At 36.1% G+C, this 25,130-nt stretch overlaps 1 protein-coding gene across 1 annotated transcript; it reads left to right on the top strand.

The window, feature by feature from the left end:
- Positions 1–2,334: 2,334 nt before the first annotated feature.
- On the top strand, positions 2,335–24,068 carry LOC124373830. Its single transcript, XM_046832154.1, has 5 exons — positions 2,335–2,737; positions 5,056–5,209; positions 5,669–5,748; positions 10,712–10,855; positions 23,763–24,068. The coding sequence occupies exons 1-5, from the start codon at positions 2,535–2,537 to the stop codon at positions 23,998–24,000; spliced, it is 819 nt and encodes a 272-aa protein (XP_046688110.1). The 5' UTR covers positions 2,335–2,534; the 3' UTR covers positions 24,001–24,068.
- The last annotated feature ends 1,062 nt before the right edge of the window (positions 24,069–25,130 follow it).

Genomic DNA, 25,130 nt, shown 5'->3' with positions numbered 1-25,130 from the left:
GTTTGGTCCGTGCATCACTGCACGTGGTATATTACGTGAGTCTAGGCCAATGGGTTAAGAGTCTCAAGTTTTCGGATTCAGTGTAAAATATTTGAAATAGTGTTTCCACCAGGATATTTCAAATCAATTTCAGTGGGTTTATTTAACTCATAGACTAGCATTTAAATAGGGTTTTAACTCATTATAATAGTCTGCTACTAACTTTTTTTATCTATGGGGTGAGGAAATTTCTACCAGATTCTTATGGAGGGGGTGGGGGTGGGGGTGGTCACCAAGCCCTTTGTGACTTCCACAAGGCATGTAGGGCCCACTAAAACTTTTCCCCTTTTCCTATTGGCCAAAACTGGGACTGACTTTATTGCATTACTTCAACATTACTGTATTTTTCCTGCTGATTTTTGTTACGTTCTTTCTTCCTCTGTTATCCTTTTAAAGATCTCCAACACCATCTTTGTCATATCTCAGTGGCATTTTCCCTCCAGCATTTTATAAACTATATTGTTCCTTGTGAGATTCCAATAGCTGAAAACATTGTCTCCTAACTTCACCCAATATCTTTATCAGAAAAGCTATATAGAATGCTCAGGTGTGTCTTCCTCATGGCAGAAAATACATTCTGCTGTTTCTGCCTTCTGTATTTTGAACACGTATTTTTGAAATGCTCCATACTCCGATTATAAACAGGTAGGACTAACTTTTATAAGAGTTTCCAGTTGGGTGAAAGTCTTTATGGTTAGTACCCTATTAAATTCTATTGCTGAGTATTTTTTTATTAAATTTTAATAATGCATGTTTAAACTAGCTCTTTTTAATTATTTGTGTGGTGTTATTATTGTTAATTTATTACTCTTGTAATCTTGTTATTTATTTACTTTACTTTATTTATTGTATGTAATTTTAACCATACTTATAGTTTAATATTTTTAATGCAAATTTACTTATCTAGTCTAATTATCGTAGCACCTTACAATAGTTTTTTATTATTGTATTCCTACATTTGACGAGACTCATTGCATGTATTGTGTATGGTCAATAAATAATCTTGGATCTATACTTTCTTTAATTTTTAAACTTTGTGCTTGTTAACCTTTTTTTTATACCAGTAGACGAGGATAAGTCTCAATCCTCAAAATGTAATGTTCTTCTATATTTGTAACATACCCTCATCAAAATCATCAGTTGATCCTTCTTTTTTTTGCTTCCCTACCATACTGTCTTATTAATATCATCAAGCGAATTCACTCTTCTCCTTTGGAATGAGAAAGTCCCACAGTCATATAACTTTGGGATTTGTAACTTTACCTTCTCCTCTTCAGCATTTTCTGTCGTGGTGGACTTGGCATCATTTTGTATTCCTGCTGTTGTAAGAAAGTAGCTGTTTGTTGTCGTCCCCCCTCCCCCAGAATTCAAGGGGCAATCCTCGGAAAATATAGGGTGAGATACCCCAAAGGCATGTTTGGTTTGAAGTGAAGTTATCTCCCTTATCCCAATTATTAGTGTTTTATAACAAAGAGAATTTTTTTTCTTTTTCCTGAGAGAAAGAGCCGATTGTCCCCCCGCACTTAGTCCTCAAAGGACCTTTGCGCCTCCCTTACTTATATTTGTATCCTCAGAATCTGAGACTTTACAGAAGCTGATCAGATTTGAGGGCTCCTGTTCTCTGATGTCTTTGGGGCTGAGGAGATATGCGCCTAGGAGTCTTTTCCGAATTTTAGATATGGCAGGACAATTTAGCCAAATATGCTCCGCTGATTCCTCTTCTTCTCCGGAGAGTCTGCATCCTCATAAAATATAGGGTGAGATAACCCGAAGGCATGTTTGGTTTGAAGTTATCTCCCTTATCCCAATTAGTAGTGTTTTATGACAAGGAGAGAATACTTCAGGCCTCTTCTCCATTCCCTCCTGACCGTGGTGGGGATAATAGTCTGTTACTGTAAACTCTTGTGTTAATCGTGTTAAATTATAGAAGGCCTGCTAATAATTGCTCAGCATGGGGAATTAAACCTGAACATTTTGGCACAACCATTGATCAATAATGCTTTATTTTTGAACTGAAGTTTAGACATTTTTAAGATAGACAGTAAAAGTGCCTTTAATCCGACAGAAGATATGTTTTGATTAGGTTAAAATTGTATAGGTTAAAGATTTTTATTTGGGATATTGTAAGGAATGCCTTTAAACAGTTTTGTATTTGAAGTCAATATTTTTTTAAAGAGATTATTTCTGTTTTTACAATGCTGAATATAAAAACTTCAGGTTTATTTCAACAGGCGCTGTACTTTTAGATAGAAATTTTCTAAGTGAAATATCCTCATGAGAAGTTTAACACACTATGATATATTGATATATTTAAAATTAAACCATTGGTATTTTTAATCATATTTTATTGTTAACCTGGTAATTGTTATTGTCTGCTAAACAATATATACTTGTAACTGTTAGAGAGTATGAACACAATAAATACAAGCCTGTCATTTTTCCTGTTTGTGTTTAAAAACAATAAAACTTCTTGATTCTTGATTCCAGGTGATGAAATGCACGTACAACGCAGCATAAGTCCAACCCCGTACTTCCGAGATCTGTGGCAGAATATCGGTGGACTTGGCATGAACATCGTCATGTTCAGGTATGTTCGGCGGAATAGTAAGGTGGAGACTGACCCCATTGCCTTGTTGAATGCCACCCGTGCCCTCGACTTTGCTATCGACTTTGACTTCATCGTTGAGCAGATATCAATGTGAGTACCTCATTTTGTTGCTATAGTCAAACATTAGATCTCTGGTTTGGACTACTTTTACGGGTTAGTTTTGAAAAATTGAACATCAGTTTAACACTTTTTACCTTGGGCACTTATCCCTTCACAGTTTGTGATGTAATATTACATTCATAGATATATTATTACTAAACTAATCCTGTGTAAAGTAATAGCTGTAATTACTTATAACGATAATGATTGGCGTGCTCGATATATAATAATATCATTTGTGTGTTATTTTGATTGCGAATTAAATCCTAAGTACTTCTAACACCATTTAAAATATATTTGGATACAATAAGAATTAACAAAGATATGATGGTTTTAGTAAACTAATGTTTATTTATGCCTGATCAGGGGTTTCAGTACTTAAAGGGTTAGAGAATTAAATACTTCTACTTTGGCAATGAATATTTATTGTTGCCAATACAAATAGATCTTTGGTGACAAGATCCATGGATTGTTTCATGCCAGCCATAGAGTTAAATTCTAGCCTTAAAATTATTTGTGCACAATTATAATTTCCATTATATTTAATGGAGTGAATATTAAATTTACTCTTGAGTTTTTGTCTTAAGAAATTTTGAGATTTAAATTAATTGTGAACATTTAGACAGTGGTTCTGCAAAGGGAATTTTTACTTTTGTCAATTTTTTTTTGAGTAATGAAAATTTTCTAAAGATCAGTCTGCGATAGTTCACTGATTCTAAACTTAGTAGAGAGAGTTGAAACCTTTTCCTTTATACAAGTTGTAGATGTATTTTGAAACCACTTACCATACCAAGCATCCGGGAGTTATTGTAGATTTTGACCTCTCTTGGAAGAACCATGTCGAAACCCCCTGTAAAAAAACTCAGCAGTTCATTGTATGCAATGATTTTGACAATGGTTTCTCGCTATGTCCTGGCAGTGAGTTCGTCTTTTTATAGAAATGGACTTCAAAGACTTGCTGCTGTCAACCAAGACAATACCAGATTTGCAAATAACCACAATCTTCCACTCCAATGCACAGCATTGTACACCAAGAAACCAGCATATGCCGGTGCCAAGTTTTACAACCTTGTCCCAGATGAGTTGAGGAACAACCATGATCTCAGATTCTGTTTCAAAAATAGCTTGTTAACGACCATTCTACACAGTACATGAGTTCTTGTCCTGGAGAAACTTTGACAAATACATTTAATTGTAGTAATAATACTTGTTTTATTTAACCCATTGCGCTCGAAAGGCCAGCAGCACTGGCCACATCAAGGTTGCAGACAGCTCGTGTTAGTTTTGCTGTAGTTTGTCCTCGCAACTCGTATGGCCAGTACAGATGGCTGCACTACTTTAACTGACAGCTTGGGGACCATATTAAATTTGTTGTTTACATCCCCAGATCGGAATTATTTTTCAATTTCCTCTGCGTTATTTGTATAGTGATTTACAATGTTTTAAAGAAGAAATGAAAAATAATTTAAATCTCATTTTTTAATGAATCTTTCTAATAAAAAGATAAACATACATTTGAGAAATTTAACTTTTATGCATATGTTGTTCACAAAGATATGTAAATAAAATGTTATAAGGTAGGCCATTACAGTTATGTTATACTCAGACATGAGCTATTTTACATTTTTATCAGTCTTTACATTTTTTTTACGGAATAAGATTTTTTTTAAATACATACCTATGTGCAGTCTAGAATAGTTAGCACATGTCTTCTAGTAAAGTGTTGTAGGTTTCTATCCCTTCTATCACTTCAGTGTATAGGCCCACTATGTGTCATTCGTCTTATTTGCACAGTCAATGGTTTAGGGAAGAATTATAGGCTAATTAAAAAATTTACTGCTTTACTTAAAAATTATGTTAAAATATAGGTGGTTGATAGGTTTCAGCGCCCACCATTCATTATAAAACAAAGTCAATATTAGAAAATAACTGCTATGTTTTAGTGGTCAGTGGTGCTGGTTTCACGAGCTATGGACTTATTGTATCTTGGCCAGTACAGCTAGACATATGAGCTGAGGTAACATTACGGCAAATATTAATCTGCGCTTCCAACAAAATGGCGGCGGCCAGTACAGCTGGCCATATGAGCTCCAAGGACAAATTATAAATGCTGCCTTCGAGTGCTTAGGGTTAATATATTAATTGTAATAATATAACTTTGTTCATGTAAAAATGTGAAATGTAATGTAGCTTTTTTGACGTCTTTCAAATCATAATGATTTAGAATAAAGTTATTCTCTCTCTCACAATGAATCTGGTGTGGACAGAAAGGCGGCTTAGATTGGTGTTGAGAATTGTATTTATTCCAGAGACGAGTGGGGTGTGTCGGTCTATCTGATGACGGACACTGGCAGGCCACAGATCCTGGTGGGAGAAGGACGGGGAGTGACAGCACAAGAGGCCAAGATGAGAGCAGCCCACCACGCTGTAGACACAGTACAGAAGGCCTGCTATGTCATTGAGGTGAGTTTACTTACGATATAGTAACCTAATCTAAGTGGAAGAGGAAGTGAGTCATACGGCAGTGGCACTTTCAAGCATTTCACGGAAACAGCTGTAAGATTGCGTCTTCTGTGCAGTGGCGAACAAACATCAACTTGTTGAGTTAGCCGTTAGACTCTCGGGAAAAGTTCGTGGATAACCGAAACCTGCGGATACGGAGGGATCACTTTATTTTACATAGTGTAGACGATTTGTTGGATCACTGTTTTTGAGTACTCAGATTTATATTAAGGATTTTTAAATTTATAAACAATGTTTAATTATTTTGAGATTGAGTGAGTAAGTAGCAGTGTGTAAATAAAAAAAATTCTTACAGTTTTAAAGAAACTCATATATAAAGAAACTCACTTAGTATATGTAAAAATACACTATTAAATATATAAGTTATACGTTTTCATTTGAATTGTTAATGTGTTTCAGCCAAATTATCGATACTTTGCTGAAGGAGATGTGCCCGAGTTCATATCAAGGAAATATCCTTTGAAAACTCATATATACGAGTAAGTAGTACGATACAATTAGAATACATGTATACTATTATGTGAAAATCTAATGGTATCTCTATGTGTGCTAGTGTGTGTGTTACTCAGTCATGTAAAAACTTTTAGACTGATTGTACTGAAATTTTACATGGACATTCTTAGGGTCTCTGGCTTATTCCAGGTAGGCTTATTCCTATTTCGAAAATCCCTTAGGGCTACATCCCACTGGTCTCTAAAGTTGAAAAAGATCTCATAAAAGATACATAATAGCAAAAAAAATTGAAAGTCTGTTAAATGTAATTAACCGTTATGTTTAAACCTTGTTTTAAGACAGCACAACTGTGTTCAATTAATTTCACTATTATTATAAATTTGTTTATATTTATCGTCTTGAAAGCAAAGAGTAGGTACGATAGTAAGAAAACTTTATTTCTAGAATTCTGTTGAGCACAGTTTATCCAGATAAGAAAATTTTAGGTTTTAGGAAATATATACTTTCAACTGCAAGTTTTGGCAAATATTAAGAATGTAATGCTATTTCAGTACTGTAATTCAGTTATAAAAGACAAAGTTACAAACTTTTACTATAAATCTATAGAATTTTATAAACCCCATTTTGGTTGTCTTTTGACAGGTGTAGGCTTCTTAGTCCTCTCAAGAACATAGGCAGGAAAAAAAATTTTGTTGGGGGGAGGTCCAGACAACTGACATTTTCCTACAGTGGACAGAGAGTAAAGCCCCATTTTGTTCCAAAAAAAGTTCTTGACCCTTTTCTTTGTTGAGAACTATCTTTCAGCAGTACATGTTAGTACAGAAAAAATTGAAAATTGGTGGGGGGTCCGAATCCCTAGGTAGACACTTCTCGCTTTGGAGTAGGCTTCTCAGACTTATGTATTTATATATGTTTTCTTGATCGGGGAAACAAGGTAAAATAAAAAATGGTACAACAAAAATTCTCAGACTGGAGTAAATTGTACTGGCCATAAATATACACTTTTTGACAAATTTTCTTGATCGTGGCAACAAAGCCTAAGACATTGTGTGTGAAGCCACGGGTAACTGCAACTTTTTATTAGTTAATATAATGCAACAGTTTTCGTTTGGTGAAGTGAGGAAGTTCTATTTCAAAATTCTTAACCCTTTGGGAAAGACACTCCCATTGGTTACGTACCGAGCTGTCCCAGACCATGCTAGGTACGTAACTTTTTGTTTAACCACCCTTTATTGTTATCAGCCATTCTATTTCTGAAAATATCTGACCCATATTGTTTGCAATGGTCTTCACTGGTTCCTCTAATAATAAGATAAATACATTTCAGTTTTTTTTTGTTACTGGCTGCACTAAATTGATCACCTGTATGTCGGAATGTTTTATCATCAGGGTCCCCACCCGACCGTGAAAACCGTGAAACCGGGAATAAGCCGTGAATTTCGTTCACCGTGAAAAAACCTTAAATAAGCCGTGAATTTTGTTTACATACCGTGAAAATCTCTACAACTTTTGAATAAATAAAATCAACACGGGTCGTCGTCAGACGATCATATGGGAAAGTTGACCTTCGCTATTGCAAAGTAAAAAGTAGCACGCAATGTAGGGGATAGACCACGAAGTTTGACAGGTGCTGCTATCTGAGCGATTGTACTGATAATATGGTTTATAAACAAATGAGGAAAAGGAAGGGCCGGTGGGAGATGACGCTTCCGGCTCAAATCACGTGAGGCCTGTCTTTGTCTGTCGCCAGGTTCCGGGCCTTGGCTACGCTACGCGGCTGCAAACAAGGCATTCTCTGATTGAACGCAAGATTAATAACACAATTTAATTACTTGATAGATTGTCGTTTAATGTAAACACTTTTCGTATTGGAGTTTTATTGTATCAGATATAGTCTATTATTGTTTTCATAAAATAAAAAAAGTATACAAATCCTTAATCTAATGTAAGGAATTTAAATTACATTTTAACTTAATTTCATTCTATTAAATCCCTTATTTTATTTAAATATTAATGAGAAAAAATGCTATTCAGTACGATATCTATATCGTTGTGTGTAATGACTGTTAACACAATGTAATAATTATAAAAAATTTTAATTTATGGTGGACAATAAATTGAATTAATTTAGGGTCTTGCGTAAATAAATTAGTATAATAATGTGACGGAGCAGAACCTACACGACACATATCAATTAAACGCAGCGAGACCATAACTTTATAGGCCTATATAACTGTTTTAATTACCAGTAAGGTCGTTTGAGAAAACAATTTTATTTTTCATCTCTTTAGATATTAAACGGTTAGTGATATGCGTTTTCCTTATCAATAATATTTTTTATGATTCCTAAGCTGCATGGATATTACGAGTGTACACGGTTTAAATCTTTTATGGTGAATGTGTGTTTAAATTGTATAATGTATTAGTAAAATATTGCAAATGAAACGTCATGTTATAAAAACGTTAGAAAAAAAACCATTGCATTTTTCTAACCAGGAAACAACAAACGTCAAGTAACTTTGTAGTGTTAAGCTTTATTACTACAAAAACTACAAATCGAGGAAGTCGTCCCAAGTATAATTTTATCGGGTTCCATACGACTACGTTAAACGCTATTAATCATTTCATGCAGATGAAAAATATATCGTAGTACAAGGTTCATTTATTGTAATGTGGTGCAGCGATGTTTATGGTAAAAATAACCTTTGTTGTCTACTGTCAATGAGAGTGGAAGGGGAGGGGTATATCGTGTACTCCACTCCCCCATCCTCGGACAACAGCTGGTTTCATGTCTCAACATGAAAGATTTGTTTCCCCAGCTCGACACTCCAATCTTATTCTTATTGTGAGAATTGATATAAAGATTTAAAGCTTTTCATTCAACTCATTCTGACACTTTCTCACGGAAATTCTTCTGTTGAAAGAGGCTTCTCTGTCAACAAACAGTGTATAGTTTGAAAACTTGAAGGAGGAGAGTTTAGTCGCGTTGAGAAAAGTTTGTGACGGCGTATCAGCAGCAGGAGGATTGGAGGCAATGGAAATCACTAATGAATTAGTTCATGCTGCCAAAAATTCCCACGCCCACTACTCGGAGCACTTGGCAAAACAACGAGAAGAAATGAAAGACAAAATTAATTCTGAGAAAGAGAGGAAGCAAGCTGCAATAGAAAAAAAGAATTGGAAGCACAAAAATTCCAGGTTTTGTCCGACGTCAGGAAAAGGGCAGCTGAGTTAGACGATAAGATACAGGAACTTAGCAAAAAGTGCAAATCGTAATTCACTTTTATTCTAGACATTTTTATCAATTTCTTTATTTATGTGTACAAATATAATTTTTTTTTATAAACTGGTACCCAAATAACTTTTCTTATAACAAGTTGTATATAATTTTTATACATTTAACGTTTATATGTTATTTTAATTTCAATAAAATTGCCTTTTCTTATGTACTAATTAAAATGTGAACCTGTGATTATGTGAAAATTTTCCTGTGGAAGAAATTGATCGAAATAATAATAATAATGCGTTAAACAAGAAAATAATTTAATAATCACGCAAGTGTACTTCATGGACTCAAACGATTTAGCCTTAGCCAACGTACGAATCCTGTCACCCTGCATCTTGTCTAACCTGTGTCAACAAAGTTCTCTTCAGATTTCAACAAACTTGTTAAGTTAAAGAAAATTATGAGCTATGTGCATGCTAATTATATTGAAATTTGTCTTTGTCATTGCTTTGATGACTGTTATGATGATGTTTTGTAAAAATAATATGCCTTGTTATATTCATTATGTAGCAAATCGCACATAAAATCGGGCGCTCGCCGCTCATTGCTTGCGTCGTAACCGAAGCCTATTGTTATTTCGTTCTTTTAGACGTTTCCTTCAATTCCTGCACGACCAATGACATCGTTAGTCAAATGGGAAGAAGTTTTATATTGTATTTTACCGCTCTGCCGCGTCTGTAGTGTTTACGTCTCAACTTCGCCCCTCTCCAACACGATTTTGTTTGTACCGGTAACGTTGTTCATGAAAACTTTCCGACCTTGAATTTAAATTTTTTTAACCGTGAAAACCGTGAATTAGCCGTGAATTTGAGTGGGAACCCTGTATCATGGTTTTCATTTGTCAGCTTCTAAATGCGAGAAGGTATATTTGTTTAGTTGTGAGATTGATCACAATAGGTGTAAAAGACTGTGGGATTATGTTGTTGCTTTTTTATTAGACAGTGATGATGAGTGCAACTCTGATATCAGTGATAGTGGTGGAAGTGTGGAAGATGTAATTATTTTCCGTGATCAAAAATCATTTGCGGTTTGTGGGTGGATGAGAACTTGAACATCAAGATGGAGGTTATTATTTGGATTAAATTCCAATTGTACAGTATATATAACTAAATGTAATGTACTTGTATGTACTGTTAATAAAATAATACAGAATTTCTTAGTAAACAAGGAGTTTCAGTAAATGTCCTTCAAAATTATAAAAATACATTCATTAATCATAATGTTTTTCTGTATTTTATTTTTGAGTTTATTATTGTAGATACATGCATGAAAATTGTTATTTATGTATCAAACATTGTCACATGTTAAAGTTAGTAAAAAGTAACTAAAAAATAATAAATGTTTTAAAAAATATAACAAATTTACTAAATTAAAAATGTTTTTAATTAATAATTTTATTAAAATTACGGCCTCTGGTATATTCAATGAAGATTTTATGCAAACAGTGGTAAAAAAATTAATACTCTATCTTTTATGAATTTTGTTTTAGAAAATTCTCACCAGTCTTTCACTTTTGTCCAATTTAATTTCTGCTATCGTTACTGCAGAGGCCTCAATAAATTGTTTTGTAATTGGTTATTATCTGGTATACAAAAAATTTTAATTCAAAGTTTACGTTAGGAATAATTTGCCTGATGATCTGCATGCTCCAGTTTTAGGACGTGGCTTCAACAGCTGTTCTGAGTGTTCTTTATGTCTTGCAGGATAATCCAGAACTTGGACCACAGTAAGTCATTGAACAGGTCTACGGTCCATTTGATTATGCGCATGTTTCGTTCGTCAGACTTGGAGGACATTTTCTTCCTTGCCACCGACTTCTCCTATAGAGAGAGAGCTCTTGTTATTGAGTAAGTTATGTTAGTGATCTGTCGGTACTCTGAAATAACGATTCTCAGGAGGAAACCCAGTTAGTTTTTGTAAATTTAAAGTTAGCCTGTACCCTCTTAACCTTATTTTGATGTAAAGCACGTGTATTAAAAGTGTTGTAAATAAATAGTCAGAGGATTAATAATCAAGTTAATGTTTATTAATTAGCAAATATACACATTAAGCACACCGACAATGTAACACGTGGAAGACGTACGGAAAAGAATAATAATAATATTTATCTATAACAGCTGTTGTAAAAGTTGGTGCATGCGCACGTTGATTTCTTTGCTGTCGTAGTGTGTGTCTGTGTGAACCACCAATACACGCGGGTATTGTCAATTATTTATAACACCCCTCCTCAATATCTGCGTGGATCGGTTACTTCAGACCCAAGGTCCCACAATGTTGCCAGTGTTTGATTGATGGTAGTGATTTCGTGAAAATATCGGCTACCATTTCGTCCGTCGGTATATGTTCCACCTTGATCTGGCCTTCTTGCACTTTCTCTCGGATGAAGTGATGACGAATGTCTATATGTTTTGTCCGGGGGTGAAACATAGCATTTTCTGACATCATTTTGGCACTCTGATTGTCGCAAAGAATTGTGCCGTCGATTGACTCCGTTGCTCCCAATTCAACCAGTAGACGATTCAGGAATATTGATTCCTTTGCAGCCTCGCCCAGAGCCATGTATTCGGCTTCGGCAGTTGATTGTGCCACTGTTTTTTGTTTTCTGGCTTGCCAGCTTATGGCTGCGCCGCCCAACAAGAAGGTGTATCCTGTGTATGACCTTCTGTCCAGTGTACATGCACCCCAATTCGCATCAGCGTAGCCTGTCAATTTTCGGATATTTCCATCAAAATGCAGCGAATGATTGGCTGTCCCTTTGAGGTATCTCAAAACCTTTTTAGCCGAACCCCAGTGATGATCGGATGATTTGTCGTTGAATTGTGCGAGCACACTCACGGTGTATGCTATATCCGGCCTCGTACATACCGCCAAGTACATCAATGAGCCTACCAGCTCTTTGTACGGATGATTATTTGAAGATTTTCCTTGGTCTTCTGCTGTTCCCTCGATTTTTGTACTTGGACTCGCTGGGTTATTTCCACCGGGTTACAGGAATCCATTCCAAATTTCTTCAAAATTTCCAGAACGTATCCTCTTTGTCCCATTTTGATCCCGTTTTGTTGATCAATTTCGATGCCTAAGAAATATTTGGCTTCTCCAAGGTCTTTGATGCCTATTTCTTTATTTATTTCATGTTTTACGTGATCCAGCAGCGCCTCATTGTCCGCAAATACCAACATATCATCTATCCAGACAGCAATTACGATGATATTATTTTCGTGCTTTGCAGTGAATAAACACGGGTCTGATACCATCGGTTGCAATCCAATTTTCCTAAAGATTTTGGTTAAATGGTCGTACCACATTTTCCCTGATTGCTTTAACCCGTAGATAGCCTTCTTCAAACTGCATACTTGGTTCTTTTTCTTCAATGCTTTCTGCATCTCCATAGCTGCTTTGTATGTCTTCGAATCACGTCTTTCAGTTCGTACGATGTCATTCACGCCCTCAGCTAGCCCCTCAGGCAGTTCCATGTACAGCTCTTCCTTGAGCTCACTGTTCAAATATGCCGTCTTGACATCCCAATGCTGAACTTTGGTATTCAACCCTGCTGCTAATGCCATCGCAGTTCTAATCGACTCGAATCTTGCCACCGGAGCAAATGTATCGTCGTAATCAAATCCTGGTCGTTGAGTAAACCCTCGTGCGACGATGCGCGCCTTTCTGCGCTCGATTGTACCGTCTGGATTTAATTTATTCTTGAGTACAGTTCGTGTACCGATGACGTTCTTGTTTTCCGGCCTTGGCACTACTTTCCAAGTCCCATATTCGAGATGTGACTTCACCTCGTCCATGATAGCACGCTTCCACAGCTCAGCGTCATCTCCAGTTAATGCTTTATCTGTTTGCACGTCGGCATTGAACACTAACTCCTCGAAGATGTGCCTATCTTCGTTGTTGCATTCATCAGAATCGCAGGAGTCTTTTTGCTCGCGGTGTCTCTTTCCAACTTGCACAAAGGATGATTCTAACGGCCTTTTAAAAACACGACCTTGCTCGTCGTCAATGAATACGTCGTCGTCACCAGTATCCATATCTTTTCCGCGGCCTGATCCAATGCTAGAGACACTTTCGGGTCTACGATACTTTCGTGGACGGCCTCGGCTGCCGGTCCGTATCTTAGGCGGTCTGCCGACTCTTTTTCTACTGACGATGAAGATCTCCCCGTTTTCCTGCTCGTTGACGATTTCTTTTTCTTCTTCTTCTTCGAATTCAAGTGGATCCAATTCGACCTTCGCGTAGATTATCTCTGGCTTGTCCTGAATTTTCGATTGTTGATTCTCAAAATTTTTATTTTTTATCGACTCTTCCAGTGGATCAACGTTGGCTCTCGATGACCCCATATTCTCGTCAAAACGTACATCTCGGGTCACGACCGTTTTTCCAGTATCCAGCCGCACTCTGTACGCTTTTGATTCCAGGTCGTATCCTATGAATCTACCTGCAGCAGCTCTCGGGTCCATTTTTCCAAGTCCGACTGTTTTATCTAACACGTACGCTCTCGAACCAAATATACGCATGTGTTTGAGGTCCGGTAACTTGCCATGCCAAATCTCGTACGGGGTTTTTTCCACCGATACATGTACTTGGACAGCGATTCCTGATATAATTCGCCGTCGCAATGGCTTCAGCCCAAAATGATTCTGGCATCCCGGTCTCGATCAGCATGCATCTGGCTGTATCCAGTAGCGTTCGGTTCTTCCTCTCCGCTACACCGTTCTGCTCAGGTGTGTATGGCGCTGACAGTCTTCTCTGGATCCCCTCCTGCTTCAGATACTCGTCGAAATCTCCATTTCGGTATTCCCGACCGTTGTCCGACTGTAAAAATTTAATTTTTCGGCCAGTAAATGTCTCAACAAAATTTTTATATTCTTTGAACTTAGCGAGTACTTCGGATTTCTTCTTCAAGAAATACACCTCGCACCACGTACTGTAGTCATCGGCAAACGTCACCATGTACTTCGATCCGCCATTGGAATTTGCCCTCATTGGCCCGCAAACGTCGGTATGTACAATTTCCAGTGGCACTCTACTCCTGTCAACCCTTTCTGTGAACGGTCTGGCAGCCTGCTTACCGCGACAGCAAAACGTCGCATACTGTTGCTTTGCCCTTGAACGACAAATTTATCCCCGGTTGCCAGCTGCTCATTCAAATAATTTATTGACTGCATCCATGTGTATATGCCCAAGTCTCCTGTGCCAAATTTTCGGTGAAATTTTTGCCCCTTTTCTAAAAGGTTTTTGACTCAGAATTTGCTTGCGCTCGCGTAACCACCTGCGCATGTTCAGTATTTTCTTCTCTTACAAAGTACAGATCTCCCAGTCTATCAGCGATAATCACGGTTTTGCCATCTGTATTACGTACCTCAGCTAATTTGTCATTGAAGATTACTGTATTACCTTTGTCAGTAATCTTCGATACCGACATCAGATTAGTTCTTAATTCCGGTACATACAGTGTGCCATGCAAGTTCGCGGGTTGAAATAACTCCACCACTTACATTTATCTTGGCTACGCCCTTTATATTTGCATTTGTCGATGCTTCTGTTGCTAACTTGAGCACCGAATCGCACGTCACCGTATCTTCAAGAATATCCTCGTCGCCGCACATGTGAGTTGTGCATCCACTATCCAAACACCACTTGGATTGGCTACGACCTTGAACATTGTTGACCTCTTCTCGGTTCAGTTCCGAGATGTAAAAATCCTGTGCTACCCTAGCACTTCCTTGTGTTGATCTTCCATCCTCCTTTTCGGGACAATTTTTGGCAAAATGGCCAACCTTGCCGCATTTGAAGCATTTTCCCTTGAAATTACCTTTTTCGCCGCCGCTGCTACGTCTACCAAAATTACGTGTTCTGGATCTGGCCATGAATGCTTTGTCTTCGGCGTCTTGTGAATCGCCTACCCTGGCCAAACATTCATTTAAGATTTTTATCTTGAGCTCTTCTGGCTTTGGCAATTGATCACGACTTTCGATTACGCATCTAAAATTCTCAAAACTTGGTGGCAAACCGTGCAGTATCATAGTAGTTAACAGATCTTCATGAATCTCGATATCCATTTCCGCCAATTTGTCAACTACGTCGAAGAAGTTGTCCAGGTACTGGTGTATACTTTCCCCCTCCTTCACCTTGTGCACGAACAGCGACTTCAATAACGTGGCTTTCCTTGCCGGCCCTTTTGACGCGTAGATCGTTTCAAGTTTCAGCCACAGCTCACGAGTTGTCTTACAATTTTTAATATTTTTCAACTCTGATGGCGCCATCGCCAAAATGATGCTTGCCTGAGCTGATTGATCTCCATCTTCCCACTTGACTATAGCGCTTCCATTTTCAACACTTTCTGCCAGTTTCTGGAGACTTCCATCGGCATACGGCCATAATTTCTTCTGAATCAGCAATGCCCGAATCTGAATTTTCCATGTGTCGTAATTGTCCTTCGACAGTGCTTGTATATTGCTACTTGTACCAGCCATCCCTTTTAGGTTATACAAACCACTTTTTAACACAACGTGATACACATACTTAATTTCACTTTTACTGACTTTTATTAACTTTTAATGCCCAACGCTATCACACAAACGTTACTGGGCCCATAACCTGTTGTAAATAAATAGTCAGAGGATTAATAATCAAGTTAATGTTTATTAATTAGCAAATATACACATTAAGCACACCGACAATGTAACACGTGGAAGACGTACGGAAAAGAATAATAATAATATTTATCTATAACAGCTGTTGTAAAAGTTGGCGCATGCGCACGTTGATTTCCTTGCTGTCGTAGTGTGTGTCTGTGTGAACCACCAATACACGCGGGTATTGTCAATTATTTATAACAAAAAGTATTGAAAATTCTTGTTGTAATAATTGATTTAATTTATATGTTTAAATGTCATATATAGTAAATATGCTGTGAAACTAGTACAACTTCTTGCTCATAATGAGAGCTGTCTATATACTCATTTTATGATTCAAACTTCGAATCGTATTAAATGTCAATGCATACCTCCAGTTTTTACGAGTTGATAAATATTGCAATTAAGAATTGGGTGCTGTTTTTGCTGAGAATTGAACCAAAGAAAAGTAGAATCAAGTAATGAATAAGTAGGGATAAAATAAATATTGAATTGAACTAGCATTGATGAATGATTTTTTTATAAAGAGTGATACTGGAGTAGCGAGAATGTATTATTAACATGTTCACGACGACGTGTACTCCAAAGGGTATACAGGATCTTTCACAACTGCCGTTGTGTACCCGATCTGGTACACACCAGGTTTTTGTAAAGTTATGCATGCGATGGAGTAGACAATAGACAATAGACAAATTCTTTATTAACATAACATCGAGAAATGCAATGGCGTCAATTTTATATAGGTATTTTCCTTCAGTGAATATGTTCTTCATTCTTCCTCCAGTCCAGGAACTCATCAATGGAGTAAAATGGTCGGTCGATGAGCCAGTTGGTCAGGGCTGTCTTCAACTTCTTCACGTTCAGCATCTTTAGATCTTCTGGTAGGAGGTTAAAGAGTTTTCCTCCCCATGTAGGATGGTTTCCTCTCATATGATGCAGTGTGATGTAGAGGGAGGTGAAAGTTTGATGCATGACGAGTGTTTGTGTGTGTGTATATCAAGGCCTCGTTGAAGCTGTTCGATCGTTACATACAATATGACTTCTTTTATGTATAGGCCGATGATTGTTAACACATTTGTAGTTTTGAAGACCTTTCTGCAGCTCTCCCTTGGGCCAAGGCCGGCCATAATCCTGATTGCTCTCTTCTGGAGAAGTAGAATTCGATTAAGGTTTCCTGCTGTTGTGCCTCCCCAAACCGCAAGGCCATATCGTAAGTGAGACTCGAACAATGCATGGTAGGCAGTTTTTTGTTGTGGCATCGTCACTGGCGAGGTTAACTCTTTTTAAAATGTACAAGCAGGAGTTCAATTTTTTGGAGAGTGCGTCAACATGATTGTTCCAGGATAGTGCATTGTCGATAGTCATTCCTAGGAATTTGGTCTGGCTTTCTATTGATACTTCTGGTAGTTCTGGGACTTCCTCCTGTCTTCTCCCAAAAGTACACGTTGCTATGCATTTCATTATTGCGTTTACTATTGTGTATCCCGTCAGGCACACAACTGCTTACTTTTTAAGGTTAATACATTTTTTTAGGTACCCCTCGGGGTGCACAGAGAAAAATTGAAAAAATCATAATGAAATAATTGTTTTTTGTAAAAATTGCAACCCCTACATACCTTTCTCGTCATACTTGTAAATCGTTGATGTGTAAAAACTGATTACGATTTTTTGCCATTACTATTAAAAAATTCAAAGGCAAATAAAAAATTCCGGAAAAACGCTGACGTTGTGAATGTGTTTAATTTAATTAATCCTATATCAGAATAATTTAGTATACTTTCAGGTAATTTAAGTCTCCATTTACAATGGTAGAATTATAATCGTAACAGGACCGTTAGAGGTTTTTGTTATTATTAAGTGCAACAGAATGTTTTTTATTTGCAATATGTTTTCCTCCAGAGAAAGAAACTGGAAATGTATAATAGTAATTGAGTAGTATAAGAATATAAATTCTAATTTTGTTCTCAAAATTTTAATCTATAAATATTATTAGTCAATTGAATTAATGGATAACTTATTAGCTGAGTGTTAGTAAAACCTGTCACTCTAAACAGGTTTTTGGCTACGGTCAAAAACTACAGATTTTCGTTTAAATATATTGAACAACAATTGGAATATAATTGCCTTAACAGAAACTTGGTTAAACGAGTCAGTGTATAACGCAGAACTGTTCCCCGACGGCTATCAGGTATTCCGTCGGGATCGGTGTCAACTGCGAACAGGAAAGACAAGGGGGGGAGGGGTGTTAATTGCAGTTTCAAATTATATTAAAGTTCAGAGACTTAGTGATCTAGAAGATTTTGGAGAAAACATATTGTTAAAGTTGGAGTTTCTAAACAAATCATCAATAATTGTATGTTGCACATACTTTCCTCCCAATTCACCATTGGCTGATTATAATTCTTTTTTCGACAAATTTCATTCCCTATCACTTAAAAACAAAAAACTTTTAATCCTTGGAGATTTTAATCTACCAATTACTGGAATAAACTTTGATTTAAAACTGGGTAATGAAATATGTAAGCAGTTATTATTTTTTATAGAAATGTATAATTTACTTTTGCATAATGATATAAAAAACGAACTTGGTAAAACTCTAGATTTGATTTTATCTGACATAGTAGGTCTAACTGTTGAACAGGATTGTTGTCCAGTAGTCAATGTTGATAAATATCACCCACCACTCAGTATTACTTTTAAGTCCACTGTTCAGAGCATTAATTACATAGTTCCTAATACAAACTTGTTTAACTTTAAAAGAGCAGATTTTTTAATGTTGTATAATTATCTAAGAGATGTTGATTGGTCTAATTTATTAGAAATGTGTAGTGTTAATGAAGCCGTTAATTATTTTTATTCAGTTTTAAATAGAATTATTTGTCAATGTGTACCTGTTCATCGTAAATTGAATTCTAAGTACCCTCCTTGGTTTGATCGTTATTTAATTAGTTTGATTAGGCGTAAGAACATTGTGAGACGTAGATACTTGAAATATAAGATCCCTAGCATTTATGAAGAGTACAAGGAATTACGAAGTACAATAAAAGTTTGCACTAAGCAAGCGTTTAAAAATCATATTAGTATTGTTGAAAGCAATTTAAGGTTAAATCCTAAATCTTTTTGGCGAGAAATAAATAATTTGAGAGTAGTAGATGGCAGACCGGCTGTTATGTGTTTAGACGGGGAGGAGGTAGTGGGGGGCCGCCCAGATAACAGACAAGTTTGCTCGGTATTTTGGTTCAGTGTATGAACACTGTCAGCTAGACAGTGAGGAGTTGTGGCGCTGTGCGCTCCGCTCCCCGGTCATGCCCGGCGTGCCTGTCATGACACTCGCCGCTGTCACCCGCAACGAGGTGCTCTCAGCTCTTCAAAAATTAAAACCAAAAACTTCCGTGGGGCCGGATGGTCTGCCTCCCTATATTTTCAAAGCTTGTTCCGAATTACTGGTTTCACCTTTACTTCACATTTTTAATATTTCCATTTCTTCTTCACAATTTCCTGACGTTTGGAAACGAGCCAAAGTTACTCCTATTTTCAAAAAAGGACAAAGATCAGACATAAAGAACTACAGACCCATATCTATTTTATCAACACCTGCTAAAGTATTTGAGTCCATATTGTACAACAGATTGTTCGCTCATGTAAAATGCTTCATTAGTCCTCATCAGCACGGCTTCTTTCCTGGTCGATCCATCACATCAAACTTAGTCAATTTTTCTGAATTCTGCATTTCAACTTTAGATTCTGGAGGTCAAATCGATGTCATATACACAGATTTCGAAAAGGCATTTGACAAAGTGGACCATTTGACATTACTTTCAAAACTTAATTATTTTGGCTTATCTTCTTCATTGATAAAGTTGTTTTCATCTTATCTGTCCAAAAGAGTTCAATATGTTACTTATGAGGGTAAATTGTCTTCTGAATTTCATCCGGGATCTGGAGTTCCTCAAGGCTCCAACTTAGGTTCACTTCTGTTTATTATATTTATCAACAACATCACTTCTTCAATTAAACATTGTGAATTTTTACTTTATGCAGACGATTTGAAAATATTTAAAGGTATAAACGATATTTCTGATTGTCAGATTCTGCAAAATGATCTTGACAATCTGTTTGAATGGAGTAGAACTAATTTAAAATTCAACATAAAAAAATGTTCTATAATGCGTTTTTCAAAAAGATCTCAGAATAACAATGTTATTTTTAATTACTCGATAGGAGGCGTTGACCTGGCATCCAACAGTTCCATTAAAGACCTAGGCATCACGTTTAATGAAAAATTCTCATTTTCAGATCATGTTATTTCTATCTGTAAATCTTCATTCTCAGTACTGGGTTTCATCCGCAGATCTAGCAATTTCCTAAAAAATACAAATGTAATCAAACTTCTTTACTGCTCCTTAGTAAGGTCTAGGTTAGAGTTCGGCTCAGTCATCTGGAATCCACAGTTTGTTTACCTCTCCGATTTAATAGAAAGCGTCCAGAAGAAATTTCTAAAGTTTTTATATTTCAAGGAATTTGGCCATTACACAACAGTAGTTCCATATCTCGAATTGCTGTCAATATTTAATCTTGATTCCCTGGGTAAAAGGCGGCGGGTGGCTATGTTGGTCTGCCTGTATAGGCTGGTGGGTGGCGCAATCGACGACTCAGCTCTGTTATCAAAATTACAGTTCTACGTTCCTAGACACAATTCACGAAACCGTTTGTTGTTCTCTCCTCGCTACTCTCGTACCAGCCGGGCTGCCAACTCGCCAATCAATGTAATGATTGGTCTTCACAATGCTTTACCGCTAGATGTGGATATTTTTGGTAATTCTCTAAGAATATTTATCAAAAATGTTTCAAATTGCATTGATTAGTGTTTATTGGTGATCTCCGTATTTTTAGTTTTTTAGTTTTGCATGTATAAATTGATTATCAAGTTCTATAAAATATTTCCATTTTGATAGTTTGTATTTTGTCATCTTCTTCGATAAAATCGGTCTTGTTGTTATTTAGTATTTAGAGTATTTTGACTTTAGTTGTTGTTTGTGGTTTACTATTTATCTATTATATTGTTCTTGTTATTATTACTATTATTTTTTTAAACTTATACTATGTCGTTATGCATATTTATATACTTATGTGCATATAGTATTCTCTCTGTATTTAATTAATTATATAATTTAATGCTGCATTGTAATTGGGGAAACCTGTAATGTAAGCATTATTCTTAATAAACGAATTTGAATTTGAATTTAAAGGCTGTGAAAATTTTATTTCAGCTATCTGTCTGTCTGCATGAAATCTCGAGAATAAATAACGTATAGACATGAAATCGTGCATGAAGCTTCATTTCTACATGAGCACATGAACAACATCATGTTCAATAATGTTGAATTTCACTCACTCCAGCAAAAAAAAAAAAAAAAAAAACATAAATATATTTGGGCATATATGGGTGGGTTTTTTTGGCTTTTTGGGGGTTAGGGGCAGGGGATTTCTGAATATTACCCATGCTTATCCATGGTCCTCATGGGTAATCATGATGGCAATGAAAATATTTGAGAGTAAATATAAATACTTTTAAAACAAACTGAGTACAAGAATATGAGATTTTATCATGTGATGTATTATTTTAAGAGGGAAAGAGACAAGAGTGTCTGTACGTAGTCCTGAAAGGACCTTGGCGCCTCCCTTACTTAATATTTAGGCCCTCAGAATCTAAGGCTTTTACAGGAGCCTGTAAGATTTGGGAGCTCCTGATCTCTAATATCCTTACAGCTGAGAAGATAAGCCCCTAGGAAGTCCCTCCTGATTTTTCATATGGCAGGGCAGGTTAGCCATACATGTTCCGCTAATTCTTCTGCTTCTCCTCGGAGTGTGCATTCATCAGTCTGGCTTAGACCCACCTTCATCAGATGTTTCTTAAGAGGGCCATGTCCTGTCAACATCCCTAATACTAGTCATATACCCTCTTTACTTTGTTCAAGGAGTGCTGACCATCCTTTTGCATAAGGATAGATACAAATTTTGGATTGCCTAAGTCTTGAGTCCTTTCTCCAGGTTAAGGATCTAATCCTCTGTTCCCAATCTTTTACTGGAGCTTTCCTGTAGGATAAGGCTACTCCACTTATTATCTTCCCATTATTATCGATCAGGCTGTTTTGAACTTATTGGATCATTTATTACTCACTCAATTTCTTTTGAATCTACCTTTACCCATCAGGATAATCTCCTCTCATAAACCTGACTTAGTGATGGGATTATTGACTAGTGACTAGTCGACTATCTTCAAACATCGACTAGACTAGTTGTAAAAACTAGTCAACTAGTTTTGACATGCAATATTTTGTAAGAAGTCTGATATCTTGAATAAAACAAAACAGTCAGTCATCTGTTCCTTTTGATAGACTTTTTTCCTATTATTTAGCGAGTAACAAATGAAAGAAAAAGTAGACTTTTCCCAGAAAATGTTAATAACATCTTGTTTTTACATATTAATGTGAACTCAAATCTAATTCAAGCTAGAGAAGTGAGTAGTCCACTGGAATTGTTTTTAACTTTAAACTCACATTAAATATGTGTTCCTTAGTATATTGAAATAGTCTAGTTTTCTTTAAGTTACCAACTGTATAACTACATATTAGCTAAATAATATATTGCAAACTTATTAACAAAACATGATACTGAATTGAATTAAATTGAAAATCTCTTTATTCATTGAATATACATTTTGTGTACATTGAAAAGCGTCATAAAAATTACTTAACTAATATACCTTTAAACTAAGAGGTTATAATATAATAAAATACTCTAATCCTATAGTCAATCTAATTAAAAATGGCCCAATAATTGCAGTTTTAGCCATAACACAGGTTAATTAAAAAAAAAATACCTAAAAAATTGTTAACAATATTTAAAAAAAATTAAAAAGAGACATTTTAAAACTATGGAAATTTAACAATAACAATATATTTCAGTAATCAACAATAAGTTAGCAACAATAATTTAAATAAATAGACAAAACAATTCAAACAAATACATAAACAAAAATTGATATGTTGATGCAGTCGATTTGCGTAACAAGCACGTAGTAATTTTATGGGATGCTATGACGGTTTTTATGAATGAATACAATCACTATTAGCCAGTAATCAAGTTACTAGTTTTGTATATGGAATGTATAAATGACTAGTTGTCAATCAACTAATTTCAATACTTATCTTTTTATTATACTGTAATAGAGGAAAATAGTAAAATACTACTTTGCAAATCCGAAATCAACACACTAGCCAATCTATTACATTACTACGACTAGTCAAATCGACCGACTAGTCGACTACCTTGCATTAGACGAATAAACTAACTATTCGACTAGCCGATTATCCCATGACCAACCTGACTTCTACCGTACTTGATTTATTTCCCCCTGCTTTCATAGAAACACATATAGCCTAAAGAAATGAGCTGTATACTTAATATTTTACCTGGATCCTCTGTGAAGCCTGTCACACAGCACGTGATCTGGCGTACTCCTAACTTGTTAAATAACATATTGAGTGAGTTAGAACTCTTTTTTTTCTCTTAGGAGAAGAAGCTTTGAAATTGCACCTAGTCCTATAAAGACGTTTGCACTGCTTCTGAAGTGACAAGATATTAAGGATGGGTAAGGTTGGGGGTAGGGGCCGCCTCTTATCGAGATCCATGAGGAAGAATTAAGGGCACTAATCTCAAAGTCATGTCCCCTCAGAAGTAGGGGAGGCCAGCTCTGAACCAGCCTCTCCAGTCAAAGCAGGCAGGGGGTGGCACACTCTTGTTGAGGCTAGCAAGAACCTCTGATACTTAGGGAACGAAGCCCACCAACTCCAACAGTCATCTCCTGCAGTAGACTAGACCTATCGAATTGCCCTTGCACCCAGAATCTCTACATTTGCAGTTAGTGATGTGCCACTCCTGGACATCCATAGGGTTGCCCAGATTTAAGCGACATATCGGATTTGCTGTGCCCAGTGGTAGGTTCAACTGGAAGGTATAAACCAGCCAGAAGTGATCCCTTGCTGGCCGAGTTAGAACTTTAGATTAAGCTTATTCTCAGTGTTTTTGTTCATGGTGTTTTCTGCGATAGGGTTGCTGACGAGCTAGAGCTGTGGTGGCGACTGTTTGGATCAAGAGAACTGGAAGTGCCAGAAGATGATATTTCCATGCAGCACATATGTGTGTACAAGGAACGTGATGCTCTGTCCCTAGTCCATCAACTACAAGAGAATGGCGGCTCCAATCTCAAGTACACGCTGCTAGATCCACGGGAGTCGCGCATTACGGACAGACACGCAGCCCGTGGTTCGTTTACGGAAGATTTTTAATTTTCACAGTGGCTTGTTTCACAATACAGTTGGAATGTTTTTAGTTACTTTCATAGGTTATAATGAAAGTCCAAATTGAATAATAATTAAACATTTTATCGATTTATGTCTCCGTACAGACTTTGGATGGATTTGGCAGTGTTAATCAAGAAGACCAATTTTTTTTATATTAAACTGGGATTTTTAAAATTATTTTATGATTTTGCTATTTAAGACAAGAAACATTTGCACAAAAACTAATCCATTTCACAAATTTATTTAAAACAATTTAAATTATAAATTACGCGAGTGATAAAACAACACTAACATAATAAGAAAAAAGTTAAAATAATACTGCTTAAAATGAGAAGTATTTCCTTCCAGCAGTTGTACAATTATGTGCCCAGGGATTACAAAGCGGCATAAATTGAATTTGTGCTTCACACACCATTCTATGGATATAATTAAAAATGTTTCATTCAAAACTGAAAACAAGCTTTCATTAATTGCAGCCAGAGTGCACAGTGGGACCTTTCAAACGTATTGTTTCCTGTAGAATATTCCATTTTGTAAATAAAGCTATTGTGATAATTGTGTTTTAATTATCCGTAACTGCGGTCTTACAATTGTAATTGATAAATGTTATTAAATGTTTTATATTACTTTGTATTGTGTTCTCCTTTACGATTTTCTGTTAATCAACAAAAAATATAGTGTACATTTGAAGCACTTGGTTTTTGAACACACTTTGTTTAACTATTGAGAAGTACGTTAAGGATTTTTGTTTTAAGTTTGTTTCAAACAATGGAAGGATTGTGAAGGAAACATTTATTTTTTGCATCACTGAACGATCAGTTTACTGAAAATTACTTAAATTCAGATGAAGGATATTAAACAGTATCAGACTATTGGTATGGTAAATTGAATGGAAACTAATTTAGAAACAAAAACATTGTCATTGGCAGTTTTGAGGTGGTTGTAACTTTTAAGATAAAAATGTTCTTGCTAATGCAAAAAAAACTAATTATGATCTTAAAACAAAATGTACTTACGTTTTAGAGTTTTTGAAGTTGTCACACAACATGGTGGTTGTGATTCATGACTTAGGCGTGCTACAATTGGCTCTGGTATAATTAGTTTACGTATTTTAA

Source organism: Homalodisca vitripennis, unplaced genomic scaffold (assembly GCF_021130785.1).
Source record: "Homalodisca vitripennis isolate AUS2020 unplaced genomic scaffold, UT_GWSS_2.1 ScUCBcl_6499;HRSCAF=13734, whole genome shotgun sequence".
NCBI lineage: Eukaryota > Metazoa > Arthropoda > Insecta > Hemiptera > Cicadellidae > Homalodisca > Homalodisca vitripennis.
This window is presented reverse-complemented; position numbering and strand designations above follow the sequence as displayed.

Excerpts from the sequence above, each read along its gene's own strand:
- LOC124373830 (XM_046832154.1), top strand. The coding sequence starts at position 2,535 with ATGCACGTACAACGCAGCATAAGTCCAACCCCGTACTTCCGAGATCTG. Across the intron at positions 2,738-5,055 it reads ATCGTTGAGCAGATATCAAT|AGACGAGTGGGGTGTGTCGG; the intron begins GTGAGTACCTCA and ends TATTTATTCCAG. Across the intron at positions 5,749-10,711 it reads TTGAAAACTCATATATACGA|GATAATCCAGAACTTGGACC; the intron begins GTAAGTAGTACG and ends TATGTCTTGCAG.